Consider the following 19,800-nt stretch of genomic DNA (forward strand, 5'->3'; position numbering starts at 1 on the left):
CGTGAGCCACTGCGCCCGGCCTAAAAAGCCTTTTGAATATGATTTGAATGATGGGCTGATAATGAGATTAGTGAGAAGTGTTAAAATCTTCATTGCAGTGTCATTCAATCCAGTTTAAGAATATTTGGAAAGACCTGGCTTCAACAAACAGTGCCTGTGAAAGCCAAAGGGTTAGTTCACTTAGAGCTCTCTTTCAATCAATTATAGGATACAGTTGCAAAAATTCTTAAAGATATTCTTGGGCTGCATTAACATTTTCATCATTCCATGCAGAAGAGTTGGATAGGGTTAAAACATTAGCCCTGCCTTTCTTAGCATAATTTAAGAAAAGTTTTCTGGAGTAGATGACAATTAAGGAAAGATAGGCAAGCTGCCTTCAAATAGGAGCCTTTACATGGATGAGATGTTAGAATGCCACCTGATCTGCAGTGCAGACCCAGGGCCAGCAGCCAGTGTAGTGAAGCAATGTTTTCTCATTATAAAATTGTTTAACAGCTATCTGATTCTGAAATCTGCTAATACTGCATTACTAGATACTGGAAGTATTTAAGGTGAAGGGATGTGATCATTTAGTAGATTAGAAGCAGGTTGTAGAAGGGAGTACCATGGGACTAGATGATTCTTTAAGTACTGTTAAATGCTGATGTTCTGTGAATCTGTGCTAAGTAATCTCCCTAAAGTATTTCTCTTATCATAAATGGCTTCACTTTTTGTCAAGGGAAAAGAACTCTGCAAAATAAAACTCTGTAAAATAACTTAATGAGGTTTATTCTGAGCCAGATTCAAGGACCAGGGCCCAGAGCCATACCCAAGAAGCCTTGAGCAAGTGGACTCACAGTGGTTGGGTTACAGTTTGGTTTTACACATTCCAGGCCGATAGGAATTACACGTAAAGTGGTAAATCAGTACGTGGAAGGCATACACTGGTTTGGCCCGAAAAGGTAGGACATCGCAAAGTAGGGCCGTGTAGGTTATAGGTGGATTTAAAGACCCTTTAATTTATAATTGGTTAAAGAAATGAAGCCTTGCATTATTTGTAACCCTAACAATATTTGTACCTCCATAATATGATGAAATAAAAGGAAAAAAAAAAAGAAAGAAATGAAGCCTAAAGACTTGGAATCTTTTAAGATAAGGAAGTCTGTTAATCAGAGTCAAGCCACCTGCCATATACCCAGACTTAAGTAAATGGAGGACCTGCAGGTTTGTCTTGTATAGCCTTAGGCCTGTTAATGAGTTATAAAGGATATCTACAAGAAGGAATGGGGGCATGATGAGACATGTCTGACATCCTTTCTTCTGTCCAGCAACTCAGTTTTAGTGCATCCCTTTGGCCAAGAGGGAGTCCATTTAGTCGGCTGAGGAAAGCTTAAGATTTTATTTTAGTTCACAATTTTATATAGGTTTTTACAGTCTTTGTTTTTTCACGTCTTTACTATTCCACTTGAATCTCCTTTGTTGATTTATTAGCTATTAATATAAATCTTTATTTGGGGTTTTGGTTTTAAGTGGTTGTTTTAGGACTTCTCATATATGCCTTTAACTTACTACAGTCTATCTTTAGGAAATATTATACTGTTTGTTATTAAAAGAATCCTTATAACATATACTTCCTTTATGCCCCTTTAAAGTATTATTGCCATATATTTTTGTTCCACATATGTCATAACCCCAAAATACATTATTATCTTTGCTTTAAACAGCCAGATCTCTTAAAGACATTTTTTTAAATATAAGGAGAAAATATTTTATATTTCCTCACATTACTATCTCCATTGCTTTTCATTCCTTTGTGTATATACTGATTTTCATCTTGAAAAATTTTTCTTCTGCCAATAGGACCCCCTTAAATATTTCATATATTACAGATCTTCTGGTGATGAAATCTTTTCACTTTTCTGTGTCTCAAAACCTTTTTTTATTTTGCCTTAATTTTTAAAGATATTTTCACTGGATATAAAATTCTATGACAGTTTGTGTGGTGTTTTTTTTTTTCCTCAGTACTTTAACAATGTACCTCTACTGTCTTTTTGCATCATTCCTTTCTTTCTTTCTTTTTTTGGGGGCATCATTTCTGTCAAAAAGTCTGTTGTCGGCCGGGCATGGTGGCTCACGCCTCTAATCCTAGTACTCTGGGAGGCCGAGGCAGGCGGATTGCTCAAGGTCAGGAGTTCGAAACCAGCCTGAGCAAGAGCGAGACCCCATCTCTACTATAAATACAAAGAAATTCATTGGCCAACTAAAATATATATAGAAAAAATTAGCCGGGCATGGTGGTGCATGCCTGTAGTCCAGCTACTCGGGAGGCTGAGGCAGCAGGATTGCTTGAGCCCAGGAGTTTGAGGTTGCTGTGAGCTAGGCTGATGCCACGGCACTCACTCTAGCCTGGGCAAAAACGTGAGACCCTGTCTCAAAAAAAAAAAAAAAAAAAAGTCTGTTGTCATTCTTTGTCCATAATATTTTTTCCTTCTAGCTGCTTTTAAGATTTTCTCTGTATCACTGAATTTAACCAGTTTGATTATTCCATACCTTGGTATTGTCATCTTCCTGTTTCTCATGCTCGAGATTTTTCAACTTTTGGGCTTGGAATTATAGCTTTTATCAAATTAGGAAAATTTTCAGTCATTATGTCTTCAAATATTTTGTCTGCCATTCCGCCTTCCTTTGGGGACTACACTTAATGTATATTAGATTGTTTAAACTTATCCCATAGCTCACTAATAAAAAGTCTTTTCCCCCACCCCCATGTTTTATTTCTGTGGTCCTCAACCCCCAGGCCGCGGCCCAATACCAGTCCATGACCTATTAGGAAACTGGCCTCACCATCACCTCCTAAGCTACCCACCATTGCCCCCCTCCCACAGTGCCCCATGCCGCATGGAAAAATTGTCTTCCATGAAACCGGTCCCTGGTGCCAAAAAGGTTGGAGACTGCTGTTTTATTTTAGATAGTTTTTATTGTACTGTCTTCATATTTACTAACCTTTATCTCAGACATGGTAGTTTATATTAACTACTTTAATCTCCTTGGTGTCTGTGATGCGCAAACTGGCCTTCCTGTGCAGTAAGCATGTTGGCTGCCCTGTGCACGTGTGCACTGTGTCCAGCTCTGGTGGGCAGAGCTGGAGCTTGCCCACCTTTGCCTCTTGTACATAGGTCCATAATGTAGGGGGTCTACATTTTCTCTACATTATAGAATGTAGAGAAAAGTTATTGAACAAATGTAGGTATGTTACATGTTTGTTAAAATGAATTGTTTTTCTCCTCTTCCCCAACCCCTCCCCCCAAATCAGGCTACAGAAGAAGTTTCCAAAAATCTGGTTGCCATGAAAGAAATTCTGTATGGCACAAATGAAAAAGAGCCGCAGACAGAAGCAGTGGCTCAGCTCGCTCAGGAACTATATAATAGCGGGCTCCTCAGCACCCTGGTAGCTGATTTGCAGCTCATTGACTTTGAGGTAAGAAATCAATTTCTTGTTTTTCAAAAACAGCTCCCTATTCATAGTCCTTTCCCATATGTTCTCTCCTTTGGAGCATCTTAAGGTTCCTGTCCGACTGTTGGTGGGGTCACTGACCGCCATCAGCATGCCTAGGCTGCCTGCCTAATGAGCAGAGCCAAGTCAGGAACCCAATGTTGTGTCAGGCTTGGGGCAGGGTTTCTCCCTCTATTTCACCACATTGTGTATGGAGTAAAAGACCATAGAATGTTATAATTTTATTTATTTTCTTTTTTGTTGTTTTTTTTTCTTTCTTCATGTCTTTAGATTTTTTTTTCTTTGTAGAATGTTAGAATTTTAGAGGTGCATAAGATCTTAGAGAACATATAGTTACGTCTATTTTTTTTTTTTACTTGTTGATATTCATTACAGCAGAGATCATTTGTGTTTTTTTTGCTCAGCACTGCTTTTGAATTTTAGATTAGTATAACATTTAAATAGCAGGAGATTTTATACACAATTCTGAATTTCTGGCTTCTCTTGAGAAATGTAACTCTGGCAATGTTGGGCCTGTAGTCCTATTTGGCCTCCAAGCTGGACAAAGAGCATCAGCACAGGGCATCCGTACCTGGGTTTGCTGTAGACGGCACAGATTGCACTTCTGTCCCAGGGCCTGCTTTACCCATTTGCATCTCCTGCTCTGCCCTGGTAGGCATTTGAGATTGTTACCCAAGCTAATACAACTGCCTTGTGCCGTGGTAAATATTTAGTGAATTTAATAGTAAGAATAATGGTCCGTGACACCAGTCTGAGTAAACTAGTCTGAGAAGCGTATATTGTAATGAAGCACTCTGGCATGGTCATGGGCAGTCTCCTCTTTGACTTTTGTCATGAGTGTGCTTTGTTTTAAGCCCCAATGTCTATCAGCCTGAGTGGTTGGGTGTCTGTACAGGTGCTTGCAAGACAAGTACATGTTCCAGGGGAGAAAATGACAGACATAAAGCCAGATTAAATTTTGGAGGAGAGTGAGAAGGTATGGTTCATAGGTTATTTGAACATAATATTGATAATAAAAATTTACTTATGTCCTATAGAGCAGATAGAACTAGGTTATTTCCATTTATATAGCTGATTATATTTAATAGTGTATCAAATTCTAACAAAACAAATTTTCCTATGCTAAGTTGGAGATGCACTGGAGCATCTAATTCCTTCTTCTTTGTCTGCTCCCACCCATCCTGCTCCCCAACCTGGCCACTGAATTTAATATTTACTATTCATTAGGGACTTTAGAGACATCAACTTACAAGAAATGTGTGCCCTTGAGACTGGTTCTTAGAGTTTGCCATTAGTGCTCCTGAGTTAACACAGGCTCCAATATGATCTGTTTGTGCTTTAGGTATACTGAAAAGCTAGCATTTCGCTCACTCTCCTTTGTCAGCCTCATAACAGGTGGCCATTCTGAAGGGTCCATTCTCTTAGGGTCCATTTCTCCATTTGTTAATTTCTTGTGTAGCCTTTTGATTGTAAGGTTCACCAAATGGGTCCATCTATTGTGTACAGTGGTGTGATAAAGTTCTGATCTCTGAATTACTGTATCATGTGATACTTAGCATCTTTGTTATTAATATATAAAATCTTTCCTAAGTAGACCTAGTGTAATCAAAAGATATGTCTACTTGTCACTAAAGCTCAGCTCCTTATGGAATTATTTCTTTTTTTAATAAATGAATTATTATAACAGCATGATACTGTTTCCCTGTATAAGAGGAAAGTATCTATATTATTCACAATGCAAGCATCTAATTTGAAGCTACTTGTTCCATTTGGGTGGGATTCAGATCCCTATAGATTGTTAACATATAGCAAGGTTTTGTTTTTCATATCTGACTCAGCATGATCCTGAGTTAGAAATGGTTGAAATTATATGTGAAATGTAGTGAGATTTCACTTTGTCAACACATTGTTCATGTTAAAAGTAGCATACTATTAAAACTTAGAATTTGTAATTACAAATGAAGAGATAAAATAAGAAAAATTTAATATCTTTGAACATGTTAAAGTCAGATATTCAGTCATAACTGTAAATATACAGTAGCTTTATTTGAGTTTATTTGGCAGGGTAAATGGACATTTTGATGTTTAGTTAGGTAAATATTTTAACGATTGTATTCCTAATAGGGCAAAAAAGACGTGGCTCAAATTTTCAACAATATTCTCAGAAGACAAATTGGTACAAGAACTCCTACTGTTGAATACATCTGCACCCAACAGAATATTTTGTTCATGTTATTGAAAGGGTATGTACAATGTGATAAAATTTATATTCTTAGTTTAAAATAAAAAGGAAAGATTGCCTTGGGGAAAAAACAGGATGGTGAATTTGAGAAACATTCTCTCTGTAGTTTAGTCAGATAATTTTTCCATAGGTCTTGAACACATTTCCCTCCTTAAAGTTCAACCTGTGAGCTAAATTAAATTTGCAAATGCCCTATAGAGAGTTTAAAATTGGGTTAATTGTGAGCCTTTAAATTCATAAACTGAACATGACTAAAGGAAAAAAAAAATAAGTCTTCTATGATCTTATTTCTAATCTTTAAGATTAAATTGAAATATCATTTAAGTCATGTATTTAAAGACATCTCCTTTGTACATAATATATACACTGTAAGGTAGTATAGGCTGCCTCATGAACAGAGCATGGATGTTCATAGCTTCACTTTGTCGGTCAACAAGGCATGTGTTTATGATGCAGTACCCTTTGATTTTAGCCCTCTATGTCCATCACTAACCCACTCAATTTGGCAGTTCACAGTCCTTCTTCCTAGAGTTACTACCGGACTAAACAGGCATTAATGTTTGGGTAATCTGGTCAGTTTAAAAGCAAACAAAACTGAAAAAGCCTAAAAACTAAAACTTAAAAAAAAAAAAAGAAAAAACAAATCCTCTTCTCCCTCATCTCTGAACCTTCCTGACTGGCAAGGTAACCTCCTGTTGTTTCACACAAGAGTTGTCTGCCAGCTCTGGGTATAGTGTGCATCTGTTTGTCCCAGCAGTGGTGGTGGTCTGTTACACTGGTGGGCACGCATGTTACTGGCATGACTGTTGGCATGAATCAGCTTGCTCTCCTCCTCCTGGCTTTATATCTTGCCTCACGCTGATTCATATCTCTGTGGTTTAACACTTCCCCCAAGTTCATACTTGTTTAGACAAAGCATGAGTCAGTGCATGTGTTGCAGGCCAGCATTCTGTTTCCTTCTTTCTATTTCTAACCATCATGTTGCTTCTTCAGATATTGCCATACAGAACTTCACTGGCATCTAATTTGTTGTATCAATTTAGAGTTGTGAGTGTAAACATGTAGTGAGTAGCTTGAAACTCTGGTATTCTTAGACCAGCTTCCAGATGCCTTTGTATATTTCCTTTTCCATAGAAACCAGTGATTATTAAAACCCATAAAGTAGTTATTAACTCTGCCTACATTTTCACTTTAGAGTAGCCAGAGGTATGTTACAAATATTGTTAAACATCATGTAAAGTTATATTTTTGAGATACAATTTGAAGTTTAAAGCTCTCATTAGTTGGTCAGAGCAGAAACCTCAGCCAGGAAGGGAGGAGAGGCATGGAGAATGCGGCTGGTACTGGGATCCAGCAGAGCCCTCACTTTGTTGTTGAAAATATGCGTACAACTGGAGGGAATAATACAATAAACCCATCCCCTGCCATAACCCAGCTTCAGCACTTATTAAGGTTCTGTCATTCTTGTGTCCGCTATTCTTTGCCTCCTTTTTTTCTCCTCACACATGACATTACTTCAGTGTGCATCCCTAGTACATACTACATGACACAGTGTAACAGTCACAATACCATTTATAGATCTCCTTGGTTTTCACCAAATGTCATTTTACAGTTGGTTCATTTAAAATCAGGTTCCAAATAAGGTCCACAAACTGAATTTAGTTAGTATGACTCTTAGCTCTCTTTTAATCTATAATAGTTAATGCCTTCTTTTATTAAAAAATGTATGCCATTTATATGTTGAAGCATCTATGTTATTTATTTTATAGAAAAATCACGTATTTTGGATTTGCATTCTTATGGTTTCATTTAACAAATTACACTATCCCCTATTGCTTTAAATTGGTGGTTAGCTCTAGGCATTTGTTTAGATTCAGATTCACTTAGAGGGGGGCAAGAATTCATCATGGAGAGTGCTTTATGCTTCCTATTGTATGGCATCTGTTGTCCCACTTGTGGGGATTGACCAGTGGATGCAGGTTTTATTAGTCTGTGATCTATCCATTGCAGAGTTTTCCATGGACTTGATGGTTTTAGTATTCATTGGTCATTGCCTAGGTTCCAAACAGCAATTTCTTGATTCTGTTATTCCTTCTGCATATAATTAAATGTATTTCTTCTATAAAGAGCCTTTCCTCATTGATGACTTAGTTATCCCTAAATACAATCTGTATGGGAAAGACAGATATCATTATACTGAAAAGTATAATCAATTGGTGCCCTGGCCACATCCTTAGATAACCATTGAATTATTGTTTAAAGCATCATTATAAACTCAAGTTTTTGTTTTTTAAAAAAATATATTTGATGTGTCTCAATCCATTGTAGTCATTACTTATGTCCAAATTTCCCCATCTTAGGCCACTGGGAACTCCTCCAGATTGGTTCCTATGTCCTTCTGGCAAGACCCCATTAGTCTGTGATAGCTTCTTGCTCCCTGGTGCAAGATGACCACCTTGCTCATTTTATACAGTTCCTGCCAGACCTGATTACAGCCACTTCTTTAAGGAGCCCTGTGAACTACTTTTTAATATTTTTTTATTTTTGTTGTTTCATTAGTATAGGTTACTTACATACAATATGACTGTCTACTTAGACTATAAGTATTTTGAGGTTAGATATTGGGGAGGATATGCTGCTGATATTAGTGTGCATTTAAAATCTTATTGCTAGTCTTAGACTGCATTTGTAGGCAAGAGGGTTTTTTTACTGGCAATTTAAATGTTAATGTGCTTTCCACTTTAGTGCTAACAGGTTGTACAGCATAACTGTTTGCCTTGTACTCAATTGGTTTATGGTTTAATCATTTAGACAAGCTTGACAAACATCCATCAAAACCTGCCCAACTTGTTGTACCAAACTGTCTTGCCCTTGGCCTTCTAGTTTCCTGCTTATTAAAGATCAGCAAAGATAAATTGTATGATCAGCCATTTATAAGCAGACATTTCAGATAAGAGCCAGTCAGCATTCTAGCTGCCATACCTCAAATGATGTAAAGGAATGTGGTTTTGATCTTGTTGAGGATCAATGATAAGCATATGTACAAGAGGCTGATGCTATTAGATAACAAATTAGTACTGCAGAAATTCGAGAATAAAATGTGATTTTGGTTAAAAAGGCAAGAGTTGGTAAAAGAAGTGGGACTTAAGATTGGAGTTCCCAATAGTTTAGAATTTGTATAGACAGAAAAAAGAGAGAAGGCATCCTTATATGGTACATTACTGGCAGGAACAAACACAATGTGATTGACAACAATAATCTGAAAGTTTTATGGGCCAGTGGGAGATAGAGTTGTGCCAGAGTAGTAGATGCGATGAGCAGAAGACTGGACATTGAGCCCACATGTTTGTGTTTATTTGATTACCTAGAAAGAATTTTAAGCTCCTAAACTGGAAGTGCTGCTGATAGACTGTGTGTTGGGTGGATTTATTAAGATAGAGCTTGAACAAAGATACTGGTTAGGAAGCATTTGCAGTTGTCTGGGTGTGAGTTAATGCAGCTGTGGAAATGGATAAAAAGAAATGAAACTGAGATATTTCAGAGAAGCATTTTTAAAAGTCTGGTGACACTGAAAATGGGAAGCTTTGGAATGAAGAAGGAAAAGCCATTTTAAATTAATTTAAATTAAATATTTACAGTTCAGTCCCTCAGTCGCACTAGCCAGATTTCAAGTGCTCAGTTAGCTGCACATGGCTAGTAGTTACCATAATGGACAGCACAGATCTCGAACACTTTCTCCATGACAGAAAGTTCTGTTAGACCTGGTTTAGACCTGGCTATCTAAAACAAAATAATGATGCCAAATTATAGAAACGAAGAAGCAGCAGAGTTGGGGAGTTATTCTGTGGAGGAAAGTGAGATTTGATTTTAGACATGTTGCATGTATGTAGACTTTTAACTGAAGTTGTCCAGAGGCAATAGAAAATGCCTAACTACAATTCCGGAGTAGACTTGGGGTGCGGATAGTAGTCATGGTGGGAGCCAGGAGACTGTGTGGGCTTTCATTAGCAGATTGTAGGCAATTGGTAAAGACCTCAGCTAGGCAAGAAATAGGAACAGTCAGAGATAGAAAGGAGAACTGGGAGAGGTTTTATTTGTTTCTTTTTTTAAAGAGAAAATGCAAAGATCAGGACTGTTAGGACACTTAATAGAAGAATCTGTGTTATGAAAAAAGATCACTAGTTTTAGCCAAGTGGAGGTCTTTGCTAGCCAATTAGTTATTTCACTAGAGTGTTGGGAAATGGAATTTGACTGCAAGAAACTAGAGGAGAATGGGAGTGGGGAAGAAAGCCAATGTGTGCAGCTTGAAAGGAAGTGGAAGAAAAGAAAGTGATGTGTTGAGCAGGGTGGCAGGGTCCAATCCCAGGACTTGGTCCCAGGACATCAGAAGAGGAAACACCTCTTGCTTGGTTGAGGGGCTTTTTTCTGATCACAGCCAAGGAGGAGGTGAAAGACTCCAAGAGGAGCATAGAGGAAGGCTGTATGCAGAGAGCTGGTGAGGGACAAGGCACTTTGAGAAATGCTCAGGAGGAGGCTTTTAGTTCTGTGGTGTTTACAGGTGGCTGGGAGTCTCAAAGTACTATTTTGAGTACTGAATTGAAACAATGAAATATAAATGCTATGTATTTGATAGGTCTATTTAGATATTCTGAGTTTCTGAATCTGGAAAAATATTTTATATTGTTTTTTGATTCAGCTTTTTTCTGAGTATTGAGAATACTATATTTAAGAGTTAACCACTAAACAGAGTGGTATCACCCTAAATACTTCTCTTCAAATCTGTTAGCTTAAATAATGAACTTTTATTCACACAATCACTCTCGTGGCTATTTTTCTTTGGTTGAAGGCAGTTATCACCAACCAATGTGTTGTGTGCACTAGAGTAAATTTACCTGAGCACATGTTCTACTTACTCTGAAAGAAATGCTTTGTTTAGGACGCACGTCTGCAAACTTCCTGTTCTAAAAGTTTGAACTGTTCAGTATTGGAGTTGTACAAGAGCAATCATGTTTGTCTTTTTGTTTGTTTGTTTTTGTTGTTTGTTTTTGCAGGTATGAATCTCCAGAAATAGCTCTAAATTGTGGAATAATGTTAAGAGAGTGCATCAGACATGAACCACTTGCAAAAATCATTTTGTGGTCGGAACAGTTTTATGATTTCTTCAGATATGTGGAAATGTCAACATTTGACATAGCTTCAGATGCATTTGCCACATTCAAGGTAACATGAAAACTGTAGAATTCTAAGTATACTTGCAAGTTAGATTAACAGGTGTGCCGTTTTTCCTAAGCCCTCCTAAATCTCTACACACAGCTGCCCTCTAGTGGGAAGAGAGAAGATATATTTTATATGTGTTTGTGTGATTTAGTTATATGCAATGAAGTCACAGCTTAAAGGGGGTGGAAGAGGAGTTAGATTCTAAAATCTTTCTAAGAGACAAAAGTCCTGTATGGTCAAAATTATACTTTTCTGTTAAATTGCCCATTAAGTATGATATACCATATGGTACACATACTAACCAGGTTGTCTCCTGTGTTGGAACATTCTGTAGCAGTTTCTTTGGTGAAACACCAGATGAAGTAGTTGACTCTGTTCAGGGTCCATGTTAATTTAGAATATGCATGTCATTAAATAGTAGAACCACAGTAAGGACAGAGATACCCACACTGTAGACAGGCCCAGGGGAACGGTCGATTCACCTCTTCCCTCTCCTGCTCACGCCAGAGCATATCTGTTAAATGCAGATATGATTCTGTGAAGACAGAATCACCTGCACTATTCAGGTTGTTATGTATTCTCCCTGCACCCCTATCCACCTTACCTCCCTTGTGTGTTTGTGTAAATTAAATACACATGTGATATGAGTCCACTGTACAACATGCAGGCTTTTGTTTTGAGTTGCAGGGTTCTATGCTATTTAAAGTATATATAAAAGCAGTAATCCTTATTAGTTTTTTTCACAATGAGAGCAAGCTTTTCTTTGTTACATTTTCTTATATAAAAATGGCTGACCTTATAAATAAATATTTAGAACTATTTTAATATAACCAGTATTCAGCATACTTACATATACATGACCATGTTCAGAAACCATGAACACAATTACAGTGAGAGGTGGCCACTTTTCTTGGTAAGGGTTCAGTTTTATGGTTAAAAAGAGCCCGTGAGGAATGAGCACACACCTTGGTCTCTGGGTAAATATGCGAGCCTCAGAGTAAAGGCCCTTAATATAGGATGAAAGCCTGAGGATCTGGTCATTAGGGTTTCACATTGAATAGGGTTATAGCATAAGAGGTGCCCAGCAGGCTATTTCCCAAAACCATGAAAGAGGATGTCAGAAGCCTTAAGTAAGACCTCAGATGTTTATATATCAGTGTACAAAGCAAAATGAAATGAATTTGAGATTATAACCTAGAGTGGTCAATATGATGTCTTAGGTGTCACCGCAGTTGGTGGGATAGGACTCATGATTAGAATACATCGACGGAAGGGTGTGCCCCATTCAGAAGCAGCAGACTCGGCATGGAGGGAGGTGTAGCAGCACCATGTGTCAAGGAGAGATTCCCCTGTGTGGAAGGACAGCCAGGAGCCCGAGAGTGGCAACACTCTGGGCACATGAGGGTGAGGGAAGAGGATTGAGGAGCAGCAGTGGTGTGGGAGAATGCAGCGAGACCCCTGACCACGTGGAGGACATGCTCCTGGCACAGATGGCAGAAGTGGCGCAGGTGAGAGAGATGTGCTGACTATATGCCAGAATGTGATTTGCAGTGTCTGACAAAGTCTTGATTGGCCTTGCTGATGATAGGATTTCAGTTATTCTCACCAAGGAGAAAATGGTGGTGATAGAATCACTGCAGGCAAAGCAGCCCTGTCAGGTCATGGTAGCCAGAGAGGAAAAGACTAGGCAGCCAGGCAGGTCTTCTCTGCTTAAAAAAGGGATACTTCACAGCCTGAGCCAGAGTGACACCCTGTCACTACTAAGAAAATACAAAGAAATTAGCTGGACAACTAAAATATATATATATATATATATATATATATATATATATATATATATATATATTTATATATTTATATATTTATATATATTAGCTGGGCATGGTGGCGCCTGCCTATAGTCCCAGCTACCTGGGAGGCTGAGGCAGGAGGATTGCTTGAGCCCAGGAGTTTGAGCTTGCTGTGAGCTAGGCTGATGCCATGGTACTCTAGCCCAGACAACAGAGTGAGACTCTTGTCTCAAAAAAAAAAGGGAGGGGTGGGGGATACTTCATTAAACAACGAAGCATTCTAGGGGAGAGCTCTAGGAGAGAGCGCTGAGGGGCAGGTGTGGACTCTTGTGTCAGGTGCTCTTGAGTCCACAGAAATGGGGAGCTTATGAAAGAGGCCCCTGAAGAGAGAGCTCACCAAGAAACAAAATGAAGCAGAGCCTCCAACCAAGAGAGAGAGGCACAGCCCTATCCCCGTGACCTCAGGGTGGCTAAGCTACCAAATAGACTGGAGCTGCCTCCCCATTTTACCTTAGGAGAATCTGCAGCCAGAGCAAGGAGAGGGGCCAGGAGGGGCAGCGGCACAGCTACTAGCAGAGGCACGGACAAGAAAGAAAGGGATTGCTCCTCTCCTTCCTTGCTGGGTCCTCATCACAGAGGGTATTTTTGTAATGGAAAGGGAGACCAAATGTGTGGTTCATGTTCTCCTTGGAGAATGTGGCAAAGCTCCCTTCCAAAAAGTGTTCTACACACAAAAATGTTCAAAGAAATGCAGTTCATTCATAACCCTGGATTTAAACCCCCTGAAATAGGTACTGAGTCTTAAAAGGAAGTTAGAAACTACCTGCCCTGAATGTCAAAGATTCATAGCTTGAATGGATGGATACTGAGCTGGTAAGCCAGATGGCCAATATTTGTTAATGATTTTTTTTTTCTTTTTTGAGGAATTAGGGAGAATGGGGGAGGGGCATTAGAAAACCAACAAATATATTTCCAATTATCCAGAATAAAAGAAGATAGGTTCCCTCAGAGAGACTGGTTGGAGCTTGGGTCTTGATGCTATACCTGTGTAAGTTTCTAGAAAGTATTTCTAAAGAAATGATTTCTGACCATTTTAGAAAGGAAATTGTGTCCCCACAGCCAGCATGGGATCACTAAGAGTAAGTTCAGTTCTACTGATCTCATAGATGCCAGTGGATCAGGGAGAGGGTGGTTTGCCTGGATTCAAACCATCTCTGCTGCTGATTTAACCTCCACTTCTTCATCTGTTAAAATGCGGGTAATAATACAATCATGTCAGAGTCATTGCACCTCCACACAGTATGTATGCAGTAAATATCAGCTATTAGAATTATGCCTTCATGATGAGGATATGCTAGATACGGAATAGTTCTACAAATCTGTTCTCGTGGAAGCAATTTTAGAAAGCTGAGCTAGACACAGTTTCAGTATAGTGATTCACAGCTAGTTGAATGCCATATTCATCCACTGTTGGCAAATGTATTAGCATCACCTTGGAGAGAAACTTCTAGTAGAACTCCACTGGGCTCTCCCCACCCAGCCCATCTGAACATTTTTAATAATAATTAGAAAAAAATGGTGACAAGGCATACTTATCCAATATGTAGATGCTAGCCACAAAGGGAAAGATAGCAGATAACAGTGAATCCTAAAATTTATGATGATCCAGAGAAGCCAGAATATAACAGGATGAAATTAAATACAGATACCTGAGGTCTTCCACTGGTGGACCCAATTGTATAAATATCAGATGGGAGTAAGGCATAATAATAATAGTTAAAACTAAACGAAGTAATTACTAAGTGTGATAATTACTAGAATGTAGGTCATTTCATCTCATACTTAACCCTGTGAAGGAGGTATTGTTATTATCTCCTTTACAGATGAGGAAAATGAAGCCTATTGATATTGAGTGAAGTCAGAATTTGAATGCAGGCAGGCTGACTGCAACACCCACTCTGAGTGTACAATTCTGAATATGACAGTAAAATGAAACAGTGTGATGATGCTGCCCTCAGAGCTCCTTGTGACAGCACATTGTGTAACCTAAGGAGCTAATTGATGGTCTCACTCCACTATAAGCTTATCAGGTAACAACACATAAATGTGTTCCATTCCAGGCGCTACACTTTAAGAGGCACATAGACAAATAGATGACTTTCAGAAGACAGTAGATGGTGAGGGGGACTCAGAACCCTGTCATTCGAGGAGTGGTTAAAGGAACTGGACGTATTTAGCCTGGAGAAGAGAAGACTCGGTAGGGGCTTGCCATGAGAGTACTACTTGTATTTGAAGTGGGGTCCTAAAGAAAATGGACTAAGCATATCTGTTGGCTCTGATAGTTTCTGGAAAGAACTTGAGGATAGGTTTGACTCTAGCTCAGGAAGAACTTTCTAACTATAAGAGCTCCAAAGGTGAACTAGCGACACAATTGGAAGAATTGAGTTCCTTGTCCTTGGACATAGTTGAACATCAAGTAAGAAACGGGGCCGAATAATTTGCCAAGGTGAATGTGAAAATAAGCCCCCCAGTTTAGCAGTGTTTCTTCAGGGGTTCCAGGGCTGTTTGTCACATGATGTTTGGGCCCAAACTCAAACTTTTAGGAAGCTTTTTAATTCAGCCCACCCCAAAAGTTGGCTGCTCAGTCTGCTGGACTTGGTAAATGATCCCTGGTCTTTTTCAAAGTTATGCCAGGGCGGTGGGGAGACTGGAATTCAGATAGGTGGGAGATTAGAGATCCTTTTCTTCTCCCCTCTGCTGACTGACAGCACCTCTGCTGGTCTCAGATTACATGTACCCTGTCTGATCGCTGACTGGATTCTGACTGCATGCCCTTTGCCCTTCATTTTCTATTCTGTTGGTTTCTAAGGAGCCCCAGCCCCATCCCTGCACCCTGCACTGAGCTCTCCAGAGCTTTTAGCTCTAGCTGCTAGACTGGTTAAAGGAGTGGTTAAAGAAACTGAATATCTCTCAGCAGATAGAGGCACTGCCCAAGTCCCCATCTCTTACTTTTCCCAGTTTAATGTTAGCCTTATTCTCAGTGCTGGCTCTTAATAGTTGCTCCCTTCCTGCTAGTGCTTCCCCCAGCACACCCACCCCTTCCTTCTTAACTTCCTGCTGTGCGTTGGGTCCTACTCCCACCTCGGCAGTCTCGGAGCGCCCCCTTTCAGTCTCTCATATGCCACGGCCATTGAGACTTGATTCCTAGTTGGCAACAGTTTCCTGAGTTTCCAGATGATAACAAATAGAATCCTCCCTAGAGGGGGGTTTGGAGGTCCTCCTTTTAGTGTGTGGCCCCCTGTGTGCCTCTTTTTCTTTTTCTTTTTTTTTTAGAAGCCACCATACTTTGGAATCAACTCTGAGCCTCTTGCTCCTACTTGAGATGTCCTTCAGAGTGAATAGTCACTTTAATCAAACATTTAGTAAAAATCTTCTGTGGATCATGTTTACACCTAGAAGACCTTTGCTGTATAGAGTAGACACTTTCTACCTACCTATTCTTAAGAATCCAACCCCAGTTCATAGCCAGCATCTCTTAAGACCCCTCTCCCTTGGCATCTTCTTTCATCAGACTATGATAGAACAACAAGCACGTGGGTTCCTTCCACTGCACTTCCTCATACTGGCCTCCAGAACGATTTAGTCACAAAAAAATAGAAGTGACACTCAATCTTGCATGGATCCTGATACACATTAATCCCTTAATTCACGTATTCATTTGTTCATTCACCATGTCTCAGAGTGCCTGCCTAGGGTGCTGGGCATTTGGTGATGAACCGTACAGCCAAACCCTGCCCTTGTGGCACTTCCAGAGGTGGGCACCAGCCATGAACAAACATAATAATGTGCTAAAAGGTGGTTAGTGCTCTTTAACAGGCATGTATTAAATGCCATCAGTGCTTAATAACATTCTCCTCCAAGTCTTCATTGTCCTCTCCTTCACATCTGTCCCCATGGACCAGTGGACTAAGATAATATAAATTCTCCTACCGCTGTCCTCTTCCCTATAGGAGAAACCTTGTAGCACCTCTTGGCAGATTCTTGGGGGTACACAAACTCCAGGTTTTCTAATTTTGCCTATTTAGTCCTCAAGGAGGATTTGGGAAAAAATGGGTAGGTCCTTCCTGGGCACCCCTCTTATAATCAGGAAATATGATACATACCCTTTCCAGCAGTGTGAACAACTGTAAATCTTTGGGGTTGGGTTAGAAACCTTCTTAAAAGCATACTTTGAAGATTGCGTAATGTGATATTTTTGCAGGTAGGCTCCCTGGTTTTATTAGTTCTTTCACAGATTTATTAAATATTAAGCTCTTACTATGTGCTGGGCACTGCATAGGTGCTTGGGATTCAAAGGTTAGTAAAAAATAGATATGACCCTTGTATTTGTGGAATTTATAGACTAGCACAAGAGAGACTTCACTCAGATAATCCCACAAACAGATATAAACTCACAGCTGTGACCAGTGCTTTCATGCTGGTGACCTGTCAGGAAGGGCTCCCTGTAGAAGTAATGTTTGAGCCAAGGTAGGAGGGATGAGTACTAGGTAGCCCGGCAGGGGGGAAAGCCTGTTGTTATGGAGGCCTTTTGGGAAAAGATGTTAATGGAAGGTAGGTAACAAAAGAGTCCCTACAAAGTCTCAGAGACCTGACAGATCCCTACAAGGGAACTTGAGTTGCTGCGACTTCCACGTTTGTTTTACTGTGGAAAATTACCTAGAGTATTTCTCAAGACCAGTGTTAAACTTCAACATACTTCAGGAAACACTAGTTCATTATAACCTGGGCAACCTCAGGAAAGAAGACAAGTTAAGGAAAGTCAGTTTGGAGAAAGGAGATTATTACACTAACCTCTGTAGTAGTGGTGCTGAAGGGACTTAATCATTAGTTCTCCAGGTACTGACTGGGCGTTCCTGCTGTCGCCTGTTTTCATTCTCTTTCCCACCTGGTGAGAACAAGACCTAGTCCATTGTGAACTTGTAGGTCCTTGAAGGCAGGGATCATATCTCTTTGTCTTTGAAGCTCTAGCACCTAGAACTTTACCTGGCACATAGTAGATGTTTCTGAATGACTGATCCTCGAGTTGTTTCCTGGGAAAGGTATGGGGTGAGGCATTTCATGATAATGCAGATTTGGGCCATAGGTCAAACTAATTGTTAATCCTACATTTTTATAGCATTATTTTGCTTACATAGAGACTAATGCTTATATAGGGGGCTTTTAAAGAAACATTCTATCTCTGAAAAAAAGATTACATTAGATATAAAACTGAAAGTAATTAAATTTAGGAGGAAGAAAATAGAACCTCTGATACTTTTTCTAATAAAAGAAATTTTCTCTTTCTCTACCAGGAGCACTAAATGGGTACACGATTCTGTTTGACATTTACCACTACTGTTAACTTATTTCGCTATAATTCTTTAGTCCTTTTCTTTTAGTTTATGTTTTTATTGCCTTATATGTTTGGTTTTTTGTTTTCCTTCTAAGAGCTATAGATTCATGCCTAATTATAATCATTAAAATTGCAATTTCAAATGATGAATGATTTTATTTGGTCTATAAGAATTCTCTATAAGAATTCTCTGATTCTCTATAAGAATCAACATTTTCGGTACAATTCATGCTCAAGTGTTAAATATAGTAACTTTTAACAACAGTTTTTATCAGGTAAAATGGCGTGGAATGTTTTAGGGTTCTCTTTTCTGAAAGAATTTGAATGGAGAGCAACAGTAAAAACAAATTTTCTTTTTTTAGGATTTACTTACAAGACATAAGTTGCTCAGTGCAGAATTTTTGGAACAGCATTATGATAGAGTAAGTATATGAAATACAATTTCTAAATAACACATTGTAACTTTTGTTACCAGAAATGAAAGATTTAAACTAGATTTTGTACCAGAATATGTATTTTGCAGATACGATGTTTTTAAGTGGTGATGTAATCATTTCTCTACTGAAATAGCTTACAGAGTGTTACTTGGTCAGAAGCAGATTTTTTTTTAAGCCAGTCAAATTTAGCAATGGGGGGGGCGGTTATATACCAACTTAGTGACACCAGTGTTAATAAAAGCAGATCTTTTTCATTGACACATTGCCCCTTGCATCTTTTCTTGCTTTGAAAGAGAAAAATAGAGCATTTTTCTGCTGAATAATAGCACAGTTAAGATAATATGAAAATATTATCTGACTTTTTAACTTTTCCTTCCTTTCCATCAGTCGCCCCACATCCCTGCTGCATACAAACAGAGGGCGGCAGGCGCTGCTGAGGGCGTGGGAGCAGCACTGGCAGAGGAGACAAAGCCCGCTCTGCTCCTGCCCCGCTGCTAACTTCTCTGTGGCCGTGGCCATGGTAGTTAACTGCTTGGGGACTTAGAAATCTGTCCTTATTGCAAAATGAGGACATGGGACTAGCCTTCCAGTGCTGAATCAGTGTCAGGCATTCCTGGTAATGGTGTCCCCCGGAGATTTATAAATGATTCTCAGAGTGCTTTGATAACTTAATTTCCTTAGACCAGCACAACTGCCCCTAGGGCTAAAGTGGGTTCTGCTTTCCTCTGGAGGGTCTTCTCAGATGCCCACAGGCAGTCTCTCCTGCCATAGTGGTTTAACTACAAGTTGTCCAAGACTGATAGGTACCCTTAGAGAAATTAGAACAATAACAATCCACTCAAAATCCCACGAGATTTGGGTTAGGTTTTAATTCTTCCAGCAGTACGTTTGAATTTTTGAAATTCTAAGTATTGTTAATACTTTATTGTTCACTTTACTATTCAACTAAGTTATAAGATTCTTAGAGACAAAATAACATGTTTTCTCATTCTTTTGTGTTCTTTCTCCCTGACTTGCCCTTCTCCTCCCAGCAGCATCATAGCACAATGCTGACTCCATATTAAGGCCTTCCTAAATAGCTTCATAAATGGTTTCAGTGTCACTGATGCTTTATTTTTATTTCTGCACATGTATTTGGATATGGGTGTGTTTCTTTTTGAATGTTTGCTGGTTTAAAGTGGCAGCACTGTCATTTCATTGGGCCTTTTTACACTAATTAGAAATATGGG

General features: G+C 39.2%; 1 protein-coding gene across 3 annotated transcripts in view; it reads left to right on the top strand.

Moving 5' to 3' along the window:
• CAB39 (calcium binding protein 39) overlaps positions 1–19,800 on the top strand; it is an 85,984-nt gene that overhangs the window by 56,341 nt on the left and 9,843 nt on the right. For all 3 annotated transcript variants that reach the window (XM_012749411.3, XM_012749413.3, XM_012749412.3), the window contains exons 3-6: positions 3,293–3,457; positions 5,618–5,736; positions 10,787–10,955; positions 18,497–18,556. In XM_012749411.3, the coding sequence (XP_012604865.1) occupies positions 3,293–3,457; positions 5,618–5,736; positions 10,787–10,955; positions 18,497–18,556 (513 nt within the window). The remainder of the gene's footprint in view (positions 1–3,292; positions 3,458–5,617; positions 5,737–10,786; positions 10,956–18,496; positions 18,557–19,800) is intronic.

The sequence above is a fragment of the Microcebus murinus genome, chromosome 8 (assembly GCF_040939455.1).
Source record: "Microcebus murinus isolate Inina chromosome 8, M.murinus_Inina_mat1.0, whole genome shotgun sequence".
In the NCBI taxonomy this organism is placed as follows: domain Eukaryota; kingdom Metazoa; phylum Chordata; class Mammalia; order Primates; family Cheirogaleidae; genus Microcebus; species Microcebus murinus.